The sequence below is a fragment of the Betta splendens genome, chromosome 12, assembly GCF_900634795.4.
Source record: "Betta splendens chromosome 12, fBetSpl5.4, whole genome shotgun sequence".
NCBI lineage: Eukaryota > Metazoa > Chordata > Actinopteri > Anabantiformes > Osphronemidae > Betta > Betta splendens.
The window spans coordinates 3,280,808-3,295,369 of record NC_040892.2 but is presented as its reverse complement, the minus strand read 5'-3'; the positions used below and the strand labels follow the sequence as shown (position 1 = coordinate 3,295,369).

The window sequence follows — 14,562 nt, the reverse complement described above, 5'->3', positions numbered from 1 at the left end:
CTCACACACTATAGGGTGGAGGCCGGACACTGATGAACTCACACAGTAAACATTTTGCATTGAGTCTCCTCCCTTTGTTTTTGCTTCCTATAAATATGCACATTAACATCCCATCATGCTGCGACGCCTGACAGACATGTCTGATGTGACTGGGCACTGGTGGCAGGGGGTGTTTGTGTTAGACTGCCACCCTGTGGGGGGCGGCTCGGTGGGACGCGACGCTGCGGTGGATGTCAAGTAATTCAGCGGAAACAATAACAGGGCTTTCAGCCTGTTCAGGTTTTATTAGCAGTATATTAACATCGATTAAATGTTTTACGCCGCGCTAAAATGTGAGGTAGTAAGTGTTAAAAAACAACTGTGGCAATATAAAGGAGTTTTATCGCTGGAAATGTTTATGATGGATATGAGGGGAAAACGGGGACAAAAGTAAAATAGAGCCACATGTCTCGAAGTTGATCACAATTATGATTTGTCTTCTAATGAAAGCGTTTGCTAATGGTTCTTAATTAGAGGAGAGGAGGAGAGGTCATTGTTTCTCCAAAACAATAATTTGACCTTGTGATAACCTCCATTTTCCAAAGGCCGCCGCTGTTGTGTTTGCAGCAAGTGGTGCCTCGTCATTTTCAGCCATGTTGATTTAAATAAATAAAAAGATAATGGTTTAGTCCGGCTCTGATAAAAGGGGGTAAAAGGCTGGTGAGCAAGAACAATTTAATTATTGTTGATATTAGAAACACAGCAGAGCTTCAGCCTTTACTACTATCAACATACTGTAAATGTGTGTCTGTATGAACACAGATAATCAATTCATAGAAAGCTCATTTATTTAAACTTCAATTAATTTTTTATGAAAAAAAAATCTGAATGAATCAGTTACTATTAATTCAGAGTCTTGTAACATGGACTCCACATGTTGCGGAGCATGTTTTAAGAAACAGGGATTTTGCCCATGCTCTAATAAAAATCTAATTAATTTTTCATGTCTTATTCAGAATGGGTTCCTTTTGGGAAACCAGGCCCATGAATTATTAGACACGCATTATTACCACCTCTGCAGCTGCACCTGCATTCTGCGTGTGCAACAACAACACAGAGCCAATTTAGTGTAGCCTCCATTTATTTTACCAAGTGAGGAATGCGATTGGACTCCTCATGCCGGGATGGTTAAACACTTCTGAAGGTAATGACCTGAATAAAGACATTTCGTCTCCTCCGGGGACTATTTCAAAATAGCCAAATGGGGCTGTGATATATGGGAACACACTCGAGTGTGCCCCAAAGCCCCAAAATTAAGTTTGGGTCTGGACCAATGAGTACTGCTTGTACTTGGCGTCCTTCGCAGAGCATCTGATGCAGGCCTCACCTCCTGCTGCCTGTTCCCACGGGCACCCTCCAGCCCTTGATCTGACTGAGCTCCGGGTCGGACACGTCGATGAGCAGGGGCAGGCGAGGCATCCACACGCTCATCTCCAGCTGGGCGCTCAGGAAGCTGTAGGTGAAGTTGAGCATCACTCTGCTCCGGCCTCGCGTCTCCTTCCCGTTGACGTAGACGTAGTCGCAGCGCTCCGACACCTGGGGAAGAACAGAAGACAATCGGATGTTCAAGTATAGAAAATTCCTCTAGATTTTTTTTGTGACAATATAAGATAAATGTTCACATTTTGACACTGAGGCCTGTGGAGTTTCTTCCTCTGTTCTTGTGTCATTTTGAATTGTAACGATGACAGGCATTGCTTCAGTGACAGGTCTGCTTAGTGTTAGTGTGTGTGTGTGTGTGTGTGTGTGTGTGTGTGTGTGTGTGTGTGTGTGTGTGTAGACACATTTTCGCGTGGGCCGATAAGTGACTTCAGTCCAATGTAACAGATGGAGCTTCGAAAAGACACAAACCTGTCTCACCCAAAACCAACAAAAAACCACGACTGGCTGAACAAAGTAGCGCACAACTCCAATTAGTCACCAGCGTTTCTCAGATGCATCCCCAACACAGCGCAATGGTAAAAATGCTAGCAGGCACACGACAAGTGTCTTCAAAGCGCCATTTATTGAAGCAGTTTCCCTTTTCTATAAGTCAGAAGATGGAATCTGGTGAACAGATCCTCGCTGGAGTTGGTTTGCAGTCACATTTCAGTCTCAAACACCTTCAACTGCTTGATTGGCGTAACGAGTAATTTCAGCCGATGTCCTTCAGCGCCGACGACTGCGTCTTCATAACAGACCAGTCACAGGGAGATTGTCATCTGTCTCCACTCGTCTGCATAGAACGTGGCAGCTTAACTCTCAAGCGATCGCAGTAAGGATTCCATCAGGAACAAAGCCCGTCAGCTCCCCCCCCCCCGTTCATTTCCTCATCCTCCCGTCCCCCGTCTTCCACTGTAGCTGCACCTCCTACTGTATGTGTCTCAGTGATGTGAGCAGGTCTCGCTACAGATGTTACTAAAGGGCGAAGTCAAAGAGCAAGAAAAAGTCAGGCTCTGACCTGATTAATTTTTCCATTGATCAGCTACAAAAATCAAATGCCAATTGCGAGTCTACACAATTAGAGGTTTAATCTTTTTCTAATGAGTTACTCAATAAGTTGATTAACAGAAAATCAGCGCTACAATGTGAGATCAATGCCGTTGCCTCCACCCCGTCCTCCCCCTCCCTGCTAATCTGCTCCACTCCGCCGCCCAAAGCCCAGTTCAGGTCGCTGTCATTATGAAATTATAATGGGAAGCGACAAAACTTAATAATCAGAAAGAAATAATTGAAATGCTCTGATTCGTTATTGGGCAAAGCTCGAAGCAAACGTCTCTGCGCTGCGGGCGATGCTGTTTAACGAGCGGGGGGTCACTGGAGGCTCCAGCTGCTCCTCTCCACCCGGAGATAAGTTTCAAATTTAATTTACAAAAACTGACAATAATAAACCACGGTCAAACCAATAATCCAGTGGTTTTGAATATAGGCCACACAGGCAGTGCCAGAACAAGGAAGTACGAGAAAATCAGACATTTTCTGACAAATGTAAAATATTCATAGTGATGCATTAAGCGCTTGTCGTGGCTCCTACAAAAGCAAACCTCTTACAGTTTGAAGTGTTTCATCCCTCAAAAGCGTGAAGCCGCCCATGGAGGTGAGATCTATTTCTAAAGCGCCTGCAGTGGAATCCACACCGGCTTCGTTTAGGCGCCGGAGCAGCACGGTCGGACGTCGCTGGAGGCCTCATGTGCCTCCGCCGCCGCGTGCTCCGTGGATGATGGGACGCGCCGCCGCACGCGGACCGGTCGAATTGAGACGCAGCCCTGTGCGGCTGCGTCTCGGTTCGAGTGGAGGGAATCCACTCCACTCCTCGTTCAGAACCCTCTGACGCTAGTCGGATTTTTTTCCAGCACAACACGAAAATCCATTTATTTCAGTCCCTCTTTGATTTTCGGTCCCCAGGCTTGTTTTCATTTAGTTTCTTCTCTGTGTCTGAGATGGGAATGATAAAAAAAACACTGATCTAAAGGTGACATAATCTGCAATGCATGAGAAAGCGTTGCACTCGACCGAGAAACGCAGACTTCAACCCACAACCCGTCACCGCGTCACGACACCACACGCACAAACCTCCTCTTCGGCTGTGAATTCACTGCAGGGGCCGATACAAGCGAGGACCCAACTCTGGGTCGCCCTCCACACAGACGGGTTCATGACGGAGCGTGTTTACTCGCTGAGAGGACATAACGGCCTAATGCGAGATTCATTCCTGCCGTGACCGTTGAAAAGGTTAAGGTGGATTGATTTTATTCAAAAATAAGCATTAGTGATATTACGTGGCTGCAGCAGATGATGCAGTCTATATAAACACTGGAGGAGCGTTAGCGGGGGCACGGCAAGGCCTGATGGGAGAATAGATCTGAAGTAGCAAGTGTAAAATTAAACCATTTCAATAGACCCAGAAAAAACAGCCATTATGGATCCAGATGTAGACGCATTAGAGCCTCTATGATGCAGAGTTGGTGGAGACGGAGTCTGGTCTGAAACACAGGCTCAGCAGCATCAGTGAAGCTGTTCAGAAATATGGAGATGCACACGGGTTTGTGTTACAAGTGATTTATTTTGAGCTTCCTTTGAAAACGGGGTGGAGAGGGGAGGGGCACCGCTTACTGCTCCCCAACCAGACGGGGGGTGGGGGGGTGCGCTGCCGAGGTCAGCGTCACAATGTGTGGTGCTACTTCAGTGGATAATTAAACCCTTTGAGAGATCTGCCTTTTCTCTTCTCTCTAATATGCATGCGCGATACACACACACACACACACACACACACACACACACACACACACACACACACACACACACACACACACACACACACACACACACACACACACACACACACACACACACACACACACACACACACACACACACCAAAGCCGCGCCTCCATATAACACAGACACTCGCAACACCACAATTAAGAACTGTTTACTTTTCTCATCTCACTCACTTTAGGCTTTTCTCCCTTTTCTTTTTCGCATAATAAGACGGGGACCAATATTTTATCTAATGCTCCCGCAAAGAAAAGTTTGAACTTCTCCTAAATAGGCTAATGCGCCTTCAGATTAATTACCTCAACTCTCCAGAAGGAACTTAACTTGGTTGGAAATCAGTGCTGAGTCAGCATTTTACCCGCTGTCGGCTCTCAAACAACAGGATCAAACAGAAATCCAGAGAAGCAGTTCACGCGAGGTGGTGGTGAATCCGATCCTCCACCCACCTTGATAACCTGCTCATCCGTCGACCTGCACTCCACCGACTCCGTCACATCAGAGACGGCGCCGTCCGTTCCCACGGTGACCACCTTCACCGGCACGGCGACCGTTCGCCCGGTGAGGACGGCCGTGTTGAGGATTTCATTGTCCTGCAAAGAGAGAGAGACGCTTGAATCAGTAATCACCTAACAACAAAGGGAGAGGGTCACAAAGTTTGAGTGTGACATTTGTTGTATTAATCAAGGAGAAATAGTGTCTGTTAGTTCACAGACACGCTTCTGTCTTTCCATTTGGAGAGAACTGTGTTTAAACCTTGGATTAAACAGCTGTGAACGCAACAGTCAGCACTGATTAACGGAGGTGTGTTTGATTATATGAGATATTGGCATAATTTCAGCCATAAGTTTCTGTGAGATGCGTCTATTTGTGTATTCTGCCATTAGCGTTTCACACTTGGGTTTAATTACGGCTCCTGTTTTTACAGCACGAGAGCTTTACAGTATGTAAACGTCAGAAGGATATACAGCGAAGGCACATGCTGCACATGAGTAATGACCTGGATGCATCTGGATAGAAACGAGAGGAGATCAGCAGACGGGGACGAGGAGTGAGGAGAGGAGAGAGGAGTGAAGAGAGGAATGAGGAGAGGAATGAGGAGTGAGGAGAGGAGTAAGGAGAGGAGTGAAGAGAGGAATGAGGAGAGGAATGAGGAGTGAGGAGAGGAATGAGGAGAGGAATGAGGAGTGAGGAGAGGAGAGAGGAGAGGAGTGAAGAGAGGAATGAGGAGAGGAATGAGGAGTGAGGAGAGGAATGAGGAGAGGAATGAGGAGAGGAATGAGGAGAGGAATGAGGAGTGAGGAGAGGAGAGAGGAGAGGAGTGAAGAGAGGAATGAGGAGTGAGGAGAGGAGAGAGGAGAGGAATGAGGAGTGAGGAGAGGAATGAGGAGTGAGGAGAGGAATGAGGAGAGGAATGAGGAGAGGAATGAGGAGTGAGGAGAGGAGAGAGGAGAGGAGTGAGGAGAGGAATGAGGAGTGAGGAGAGAAGTGAGGAGTGAAGAGAGGAATGAGGAGAGGAATGAGGAGTGAGGAGAGGAGAGAGGAGAGGAGTGAAGAAAGGAATGAGGAGTGAGGAGAGGAGAGAGGAGAGGAATGAGGAGTGAGGAGAGGAATGAGGAGTGAGGAGAGAAGTGAGGAGTGAAGAGAGGAATGAGGAGAGGAATGAGGAGTGAGGAGAGGAATGAGGAGTGAGGAGAGGAGTAAGGAGAGGAGTGAGGAGAGGAATGAGGAGAGGAATGAGGAGTGAGGAGAGGAATGAGGAGTGAGGAGAGAAGTGAGGAGAGGAGTGAGGATAGGAATAAGGAGAGGAGTGAGGAGAGCAGTGAGGACGGTGATGCGGTGAGCGTTTTCCAGCCTGGCTCATCTGTGGGCGAGGCTGCTTTACAATCCGGGGCCTGAAGCAGTTGCAGCTCAGTCCCAGTTTGTTTTTAAGCTGGACCGGAGGGGAAGCGAGCTGTGCTGTCAGCAGGTCTGAAACTTGTGGGTGCAGCGCATGAACTTCAATATTAGAGCGGAGGCTGTATGTTAACACTAACGGCAACGTGATGCACATACAAATGCGTTTAACCTTTTTCTTTGAAGGCATCTGTCGACTCCAGCCGTCGCCCGTGTTCCTCCACATCACGCATTGGGTGATGTAATGCAGCACTATGAGGACGAGCCACGACTGCTGTCACTCCTGAATATGCCTTAAATTGATTGTGTGCTAAAAGCTAATGCTACAAGTCCTCAGTTATCAATGTGTTTGTTTTCAAACCTTTTATCAATTGCATCAGTTCCAAGTATTTATCAGATGTTGTGCAGATTTCTATATCGTATACAGAAATATTTCCCAAGGCAAAGAGACATAAGATGTGTAAATAGCAAAATAAGATCATATCACAGTTAAAGTATTTGCTATTATAACTATACCTCTGGATTTATTTTAAGAGGAGAGGAAAAGAGAAAAGAGTTTTCACGTCAAGGCCTCATGAGGAAGAAGCGAATGAGATCAATTAAGACAACGTCTGGTAATCCTTGAGCTCTCAGTGTGTTGGCCAGACAGAGGATTTGCTTTAACTGTGGATCCAGCTCACTGCAGCTTAGTTTCAGTAAAAGACGACTAATACGTCAAAAGCAAAGGGAAACTGGTCTCTGAGCTGCAGTTTGGCCTGTTTTCTCACCGTCGCGCTGCGTTGAGGGAGAGCAGACGTTGTTTGAAAGCTCATCTGATCCACAACACACTTCTAAATTGATTAAGCAGCACTTTTCGTACCTTGTTATTCTCCTCCCAAACATTATGTTCTTCCACTTACATCGGTCTAGATCTACTTTTACCCAAAGTGGGGAGCAATTTGTGAAGAGTAGAAAAAGTAGAGCAGTTATCGCCCCGCTGATATTTAGAATAGAGTGAAAATGAAGAAGAGGGAACGTTTTCTCATCTTTTTAAAGCAATGACTCAAACAAACAGACAGTGAATTCACCAAAGTCGTCCTGGGCCTGTGTTTGTGGGCTTTTGAATCCGATCTCACCTCTGCTGAGCTTTTCCAGGGAACCACTATTTCCACGTGGGGCGTCCGCTTCCTAATCGAGCGCTCCCCTCCCCTCCCCTCCCCTCCATATTTCCCATGCTCTAAAACCAGCGACCCACTGTCAGGGTTCATCACGGGCTCCCGTGAGCTGCTTTGGCCTGCCACATGGGAGAGCAGAGCCAGTTGTGGCAGCGACGAGCCCATTTAGCGCTGCTCCATACACAGATGACACAAAATCATTAGGCCTGTAATGCGTTTCAGCTTTCATTATGATATCGCGGGGGCTTCTGGGCGTTTGCTAGCTTTGCTGTCCAAACCCTACGCACACGGAACCCTCAGACCGCCGCGGGTCCCAGTCCCGCCTGCACAGTGAACGTCTTCGCTCTTAATTACACGATAAGACAGAATGGACGGTCTCCAGTGACAAATAAGCAGCTAGAAATACTGCTCTGTGCGTCTGTGATGGGAAGTGTCTGTTTTGACTTAATGAGCAATTAACACTGGAACAACGCGAGGAGCGAGGTCTTAATGAGCCCCAACACGGACTACGTTTGTGCCACGACGAAATGAATACTCAATGAGCTCAGATATTATAAACACATCATAAACACAAACACACTGGAATTAAGTGACATTTAACGAGACGGCCTGAGTGACGCATTAGTCACCATGCGCTGTCTGCTTTTCTCCGTACTCCACCTACCTCTGACTGAGCAGCTCCTCCCTGACTAATTCCCTCCCGGAGTCTTCATGGAACGCATCCGTGCACGGACTGAGGCACACAACGCTCAGCCAGCACGTTCAGCTGGTGGCCATAAGCCAGGAGCACGGTCTGTTTTTGACCCCCATCAGCCGCAGCATTAAAGCGACCAGGTGAAATGAATCATTTGGACAAGATGATGATGTGAAGTTGAGCACATAATGCATTTCCTGTTTGCCTGCAAGAGCCGCGCCGCGATGATGGAACAGTGCAGCACTGAAGCTGGACAACAGCCTCGTCTTGTATGTTCAGTGCTAACGTTCAGGATTATCGCTTTGAGTGCATGAATGAAAAGATTCTAATTCTAATCATGGTATCAGAGAGATGCACAGACCAGGCTCCGCGTTATGTCAGAGACAGCATCCATGTTAACGGACTATCAATTAGGGCAGCTGCTTGAAATCTGCATCCCAAATACAACCCCCCCCCCACACACACACACACACACACACACATACACACACACTGGACAACCTCAGGAAAAGGAGCCACGCTCCCTCCTCCCGCAGAAGGTTATCTTAACAACCTCTCAATACAGTGCAGAGGAGCAGAGCTAGAAAAGAGAAGAAAGACGGCGAAAGAAGGAAGGATCAATAAAAGGCCATTACGCCTCTGTGCAGCCGGGGTACAGGGGTGGAGTGTGTGGGGGCTGATACGGTGGTGGATGCGTGATGTGTGAGGCAGCAGACGACTCGCAGCGCTGCTTGGAGAACAGTTACTGTATTTTAATGCCGCCAGCTCAAGGACACATTCTGCTGGTGGTGCACTTTAAACTCTGAGCAGTTCCTGCCGATGTCTGGGCGGCCTTGGAGGATGTTTGGACTTCGAATTTGTATATGGGCTTGTGGACCTGCCCTTGGAGAACCATGCACTACTTAAGATCACTGGAATCGAGCTCAGCGGGTTAAGGTGCCCTTGGTCTGGATTTATCCATTTTAAAAGCACACAGAACTCTAGGAACATTTTCTTCAGGATTTATAGTTATTTACAGATATTCATATATTTTTATACTAGTCTGGTAGAAATCAACAAACTGACCTCAGTTTGTCAACAAGACATATTATTTCAGTATGAATCCAAAAATTTCACTTCATCTTCTAATCTCCCATCCTGGATCTCTTGGTAACCAGGGTAACAGCATCATCATGTAAGTGTGAAGATTTGATTGGAAAGTGAAAACGAGTTAAACTCAAGCCCCCGAAGAGCAGCGCAGGGCTGTGAAGTGATTGTTGGTGTCGCACAAAATTACTCTTTGTATTATCAGAGGTTGATCTTTTCAGTCCAGCAACATCAGGGTTAGATTCAATTATTCCGTTCATGTCGGCAATCTTGGCAGTGGAAGAGTCGTACACAACAAACTCCATCAACTCAGCTGGAGACACTCCTTGTTTGTATTCGATTAAATGAAATAATACAAAAAGTACTTATACCTAATATATACTACTGTAAAAGAGGATGAAGAGGAGTGAAGGGGCCCCCTGGAGAACCCCTGATTATACATGATACTTGTACGTAGCTGCCACCGCTGCTCTCTTCACATAGTCTGTTCATATCAATTATCAATAAAAGTCTATTGCCTCCAGAAGCAACAGTCTCCTCCTACACCTCACACACATCTGAGCGTCTCACGTCTTACAGCAGATGATGAAGTGAAACCACGGCCAGGGGGATTTTATTTTGTTTTTCCTCACATTTTCTGAAACGGTGATACAACAGCAGGGGGACAGCAGCGTAGAATGTAATCTTTTTATGGTTATGGCTCGGGAAAAAGGAACAGGAGCCGAGTTATTCTGCCCTGCAATGTTGGAGCGCGGGAGAAGCGGGAGCAACGCGCTGATAACCGAAATGACAAGGGATGTGATAGAAAGGGCAAAAAGATGGAAAATTGCTTTTTTTTCCTACCTCACACCTGAGCAAGATGTCAGTCATTTAGGTGCAGCCGCTGCAACTTTTTAAATTACTAGGTTTAAAAAAAAAGCCTCTCTCTTAATTTGGGCGGATGAGAGTCGACGACTCAAACGCTGCTTTATTTACATAATCATTTTACAGGATCAGTTGCCTCCTCTGCACCGCGTACACTTGATTTCACAAAAGTGCATGTTAGTTGATCCTGAAGGTTTTTTTTTGTGAGCATGAAATAAGCTGAATAATCAACTCCTGTGCCTGCACTGATTTAACACAATTGGCAAAGCAGCTACACTTGCAGTATTCGCAAATGAAGACTTGGGATAAGTTTGGGGGCATTCTGCCATGACCAGGAGTAAGAAATACCACTATTGATTATTAAATCAGGACTTCTGGTGATTTATACTCCCCTCATTAATTAGATATTGATTTATTACCCAACTTGTTGGCCTGACAATCTGTTGGACTATTGTGTACTATGAGCTTGAAATACTTTTAGTAAGATTAAATATTAAGCTGCTGTTGTTCTTTCATTATCATGCTTTTTCCAGGCTTTAACATTATGGGAGGAAATGCTGCAGTCAGCAGTGGTGACAAAGTCCGTCCGGAGCGTGAGGACCCCTCTGCTGGTTTCAGGAAGGCTGTTTGATTAGAATAAGCCCCGTAGTTGCACTTTACTGGATCTTGGCCTCGGCCAAAGAAAAAGACTCTCAAGCCAGACTGACAGAGGGGAGGATGGGTGAGGGAGGGAGGGGGGTGGGGGTGGGGTGCGGGGGTGAGGGAAGGCAAGCCAGCGAAAAATAAACAAACCCACAACAACAAATTACAGAACGGACAGGCTTAGCTTCAAAGTAAAGCCTGACTGACATACGTAGAGCGAAGCAGCATCCTGGGTCCTGGGAGAGTGGGAAGAGGGAGCGGTTGGGTGACAGGAGGAAAATAAAGTGTTGGCGTATGTGTGTAGGTCTGCTACACACAGGACATGAACAATGTGTCCATTTGTCACCGGGGGAGGGTCGCCAACGGAGAAAATGAGAGCTATCTTAGTTCTTGAAAGGAAAATATACAGCAGCTTTTGAGCAGGAGGGGATCTCTGCTCCAATGTACGGCACAGGCTCTTTTCAACTGGACTCAATGAGGAGAAGGGAAAAATGTCTTGTGCCATTAGGTGATACAGAAGTAGGTCAACACAACAACGTGGGTCGGAAGCACCAAGAGCAACAGTCAACGCTTTCTGTTTCCTGCTGCAGAGCAGCTTGTAGGCAGCGGCTGCAGAGTCAGCGCTGAGGCCTGAGCAGCTGAACTCTGGTAATGATGAATGTCAGAGCAGAGACAGAACATAGTCTTTAGCCAGTGTAATAGAAATGAGTTGGTTTTTGTCTTCAAACTGCCTGTTTGTGAAGTAAACAGACATTTTCTTCCTGTACAAAAGAAACTTCTGCAAAGCAAACAAAATAAAAGATGTTTTTTCTGCACAAACACTAAGGCTATCACTATGAACACAATCACCGGCTGTGAGCGAGGCTGTGGCATCTGACCCGAGGACAGGCTGCACAGGTCTGTCGCTCTGAGTAAAAGCAGACCATGAAGAAAAGGCACATTTGTGTCTGGCCTCAGTCTGGAGACGTGACGTTTGCAGGGATGTAAAGGTTAACGATGAGAGGGCCGAACGGGGCCCTCGCCTCCGTCTCCGCCATCAACGCACGCCTCCTCCCCCACCAACAACAGGCATCGCCGAGACCGAGATTAACGTTATAATCACAGCTGAGAAAATGGCCGTAATAACATAATGGCAGGTTTGCAGATGTGGGCTGATTCAAAGCCGGCGTTGAGGTTTAATTTCGCTTAGTGCTGATTTCTGGGCGGCGCTGGTGACTGATGCATTGAACTGAGTGTGTGATGGGAACATGACGCGTGGTGAAGTCTGTCTGGCCTCAGTGATCTGTCTGAGAGTTGATGAAAATAAAAAAGGTTCACTGTTCTAAGGCTTTTTGACTTTTCCTGCTCAGACCTCCGTCGCCCTCTCCGACTTGAAGTATGAGAAGATCAGAATCGGGACGTGAGCGACGGCCGGCACCAAACCAAATTCAAAGCGAGTCCACGGGGAGTTAGCAAAATGGAGAATTGATGCAGGCGAGCGAGAGCGGTGAATTAGAGGCCTCTATATACACAAGAGGACTTAATTAAGCTATAAGGGGCATTACGGCTGCATGCAGATGGCTAATGCGGCCTTGAGGACACTTAGGATGCCAGCGGATAGCCTCAGTGCACAACCTATCAGTGCTCTGCCAGGCCATTTCCAAATACACTTCCTGACAGTGTGATTGATGGCAGCCGGCTCCAATGCCGCCCTGATGCTGCGATAGCGCACAGTAAATTACAGATATGAGAACTGCTCTCGTTTTATCTGCCGCTCTCGCCAGAAGAGGACGGAGTTTCTTATTATTCCTGTTGTCCTCGTTCCCTCAGCCCGTCCGAGTCCGGCGTGGAGAAAGCGATATTTGGCCAGAGCCTAATTATTCCAGACAAAAGCATTAACGCGTGAATGAAAAAGAAAAGAGACCGAGAAAAAAAAAAAAGGCTAATGTGGAGCTTCCTGCTAATGGTGCTGGTTGTAATGCTGCGGGACTGTGAGCACCGAGCTAATGTTGTCGAGTTTCAAATGGAGGGAGCTTCAGAGGCTATGAATAAAATGCTAATGATAGCATTTGGTATGTGGTGTAAGCAGCCGCGGAGGCCACACTGGCTCGCTGCTAATGAAAGAACAGAGAGGCACAGCTCGGCGAGAGAGAGATCAAAAATTCATGGGAGGATGCGATGAAAAGTAGCGCACTCTCTGTCGGCGTGTTCTCAGCGTGAACCGTCTTTTGAGCTGGTTAATAAATGCCTCCACCGTTCCGCTTCCCGCCTGACTCGCCGGCTCCAGGTTTGCACCGCGACTCCTCTCTCTCCGGGACTCCCCTTTTCAAATCCAAATAAGCAACGGCACATTTTAATTCGGCGGCATTTGAAACGGGAAGAGCGGGGGCAGTGACTGTCGGCGCGGACGCCTTTTTCTTCCAGCTCCTCTCTCTCAGTTTGCACTTTTGATCATCGAATCCATTGATTTAAAGAAAAACGGAAGCAAATGGAGACTCTTATTAACTGAACCACTGGAGGTAGTGGATTCTCTAAAAGACACTGAGTGGTACATAAAGTCTTCATCTGATCGGGCCATGTCTGTTTCAGTTAATACAGCTACTGTAAATGTGCCTTTGATACGAATCAAAGATTCTTCCTGTAGATAAAGTGTTAATTACTAGTTTCATTTATTAAATCTTCCTAGGTCTGATTATGTCATCAACCTGCCACCGTTCTTCTCTTTGTAGTCAGGTTTAACTCGCTAGCTAATGTTAAGGTACTTTCTGCTCTGAACTGCTGTGTAAAAAAAAAATCCAGCCCATTGTGCTGTAGCAGAAAAGGACACAACATTGTGAGTCATTGATTGAGCTACAGTACAATACAAATCGCTCTGGGGAAAATAACCTGCTCCGAAATTATGGGTTTTGTGTGTTTCTGCAGGATGAATATCCAGTCCTGATCTCTTTGGCTTTCACGCAGTGACTGCAGGCACCAGGAATCTGAAAGTCTGTGTTTAAGGCATAACCCGCCGCTAACAACTTACTTGGCAGGTTATTCTCACACAATTATTCCGCTGTCTAAAGCCCCTCTTACCCTCTTGTTTTTCCCTTCTAGAGTCTGTCTCCCTTTTACTTTTTCGCCGCGCACCTTCCTCCATCGCTGCTGTTAACGTATTTGTCACAGTTTCACTCAGTTATCCTTGAGGACAATTTACAGCAACTGTCAAAACAAGACTAGCTGTGGAAATAAAAACAAAAAACGAACGGAGTCCTGCATTTCATTTTTGGCAGGCAGATACTCCAGGATTGTGTGTGCATGTGCGTGTGCCTCTTTGTGCAGTGTGGGAGTGGAAGCCAGAAGCGGATCTGAAAGAGATGAGAGTTTTATTGAACAGGGGTGTCTGGCATTCTGTACACAGACAAGCACTGCAGCAATGATTGGTGTCTACCTACAAGTTCTGCTGCAAAGGTGAAGATTGATGTCAACTACTAACACACAGTTTAATCAAACTATTTGCTGACTCTGACTTATGTGCTCCTAATTCATTACTTGCATCTGAAAGTGCATTATGGGCTGTCAAAACATGTGTATGACTTGATGAATAATAGAACAAGATTGTATAAATGCCAATAAAATGAAAACTGAGAGCGATAATAAAGAAATGAAAGCGCAGCTACAGTATAGAAGAAGTGGATGCAACAAAAGGGCTGCACTGTCCATTCACTGCAGTAAAAACACCACTGACAGACCAGACGGTGATCATATCAATGGGATATTTATCTGAATATTACAAGCGACTTTATTTGCATAAGTGTTTTTGATTGTATGTACATTTTCAACTTGTTGGATTGAGCTCATTGTTGCATTGAGCTACTTACCAATTTTTTTTTTTAATTTGCCAAAACTTTTTGAAAATATTTTACTTAGCAGCACGGAGAATGTGTAAAATATCAAACTTAGCATGCAAAAGAA

At 46.3% G+C, this 14,562-nt stretch overlaps 1 protein-coding gene across 1 annotated transcript in view; it reads right to left on the bottom strand.

The window, feature by feature from the left end:
* LOC114866639 (transmembrane protein 132C) overlaps positions 1 to 14,562 on the bottom strand; it is a 93,153-nt gene that overhangs the window by 8,477 nt on the left and 70,114 nt on the right. Inside the window, exons 6-7 of the mRNA XM_029168644.3 lie at positions 4,743 to 4,886; positions 1,367 to 1,575 (exon numbers count right to left, since the gene is read on the bottom strand). Of these exons, the coding sequence (XP_029024477.1) occupies positions 1,367 to 1,575; positions 4,743 to 4,886 (353 nt within the window). The remainder of the gene's footprint in view (positions 1 to 1,366; positions 1,576 to 4,742; positions 4,887 to 14,562) is intronic.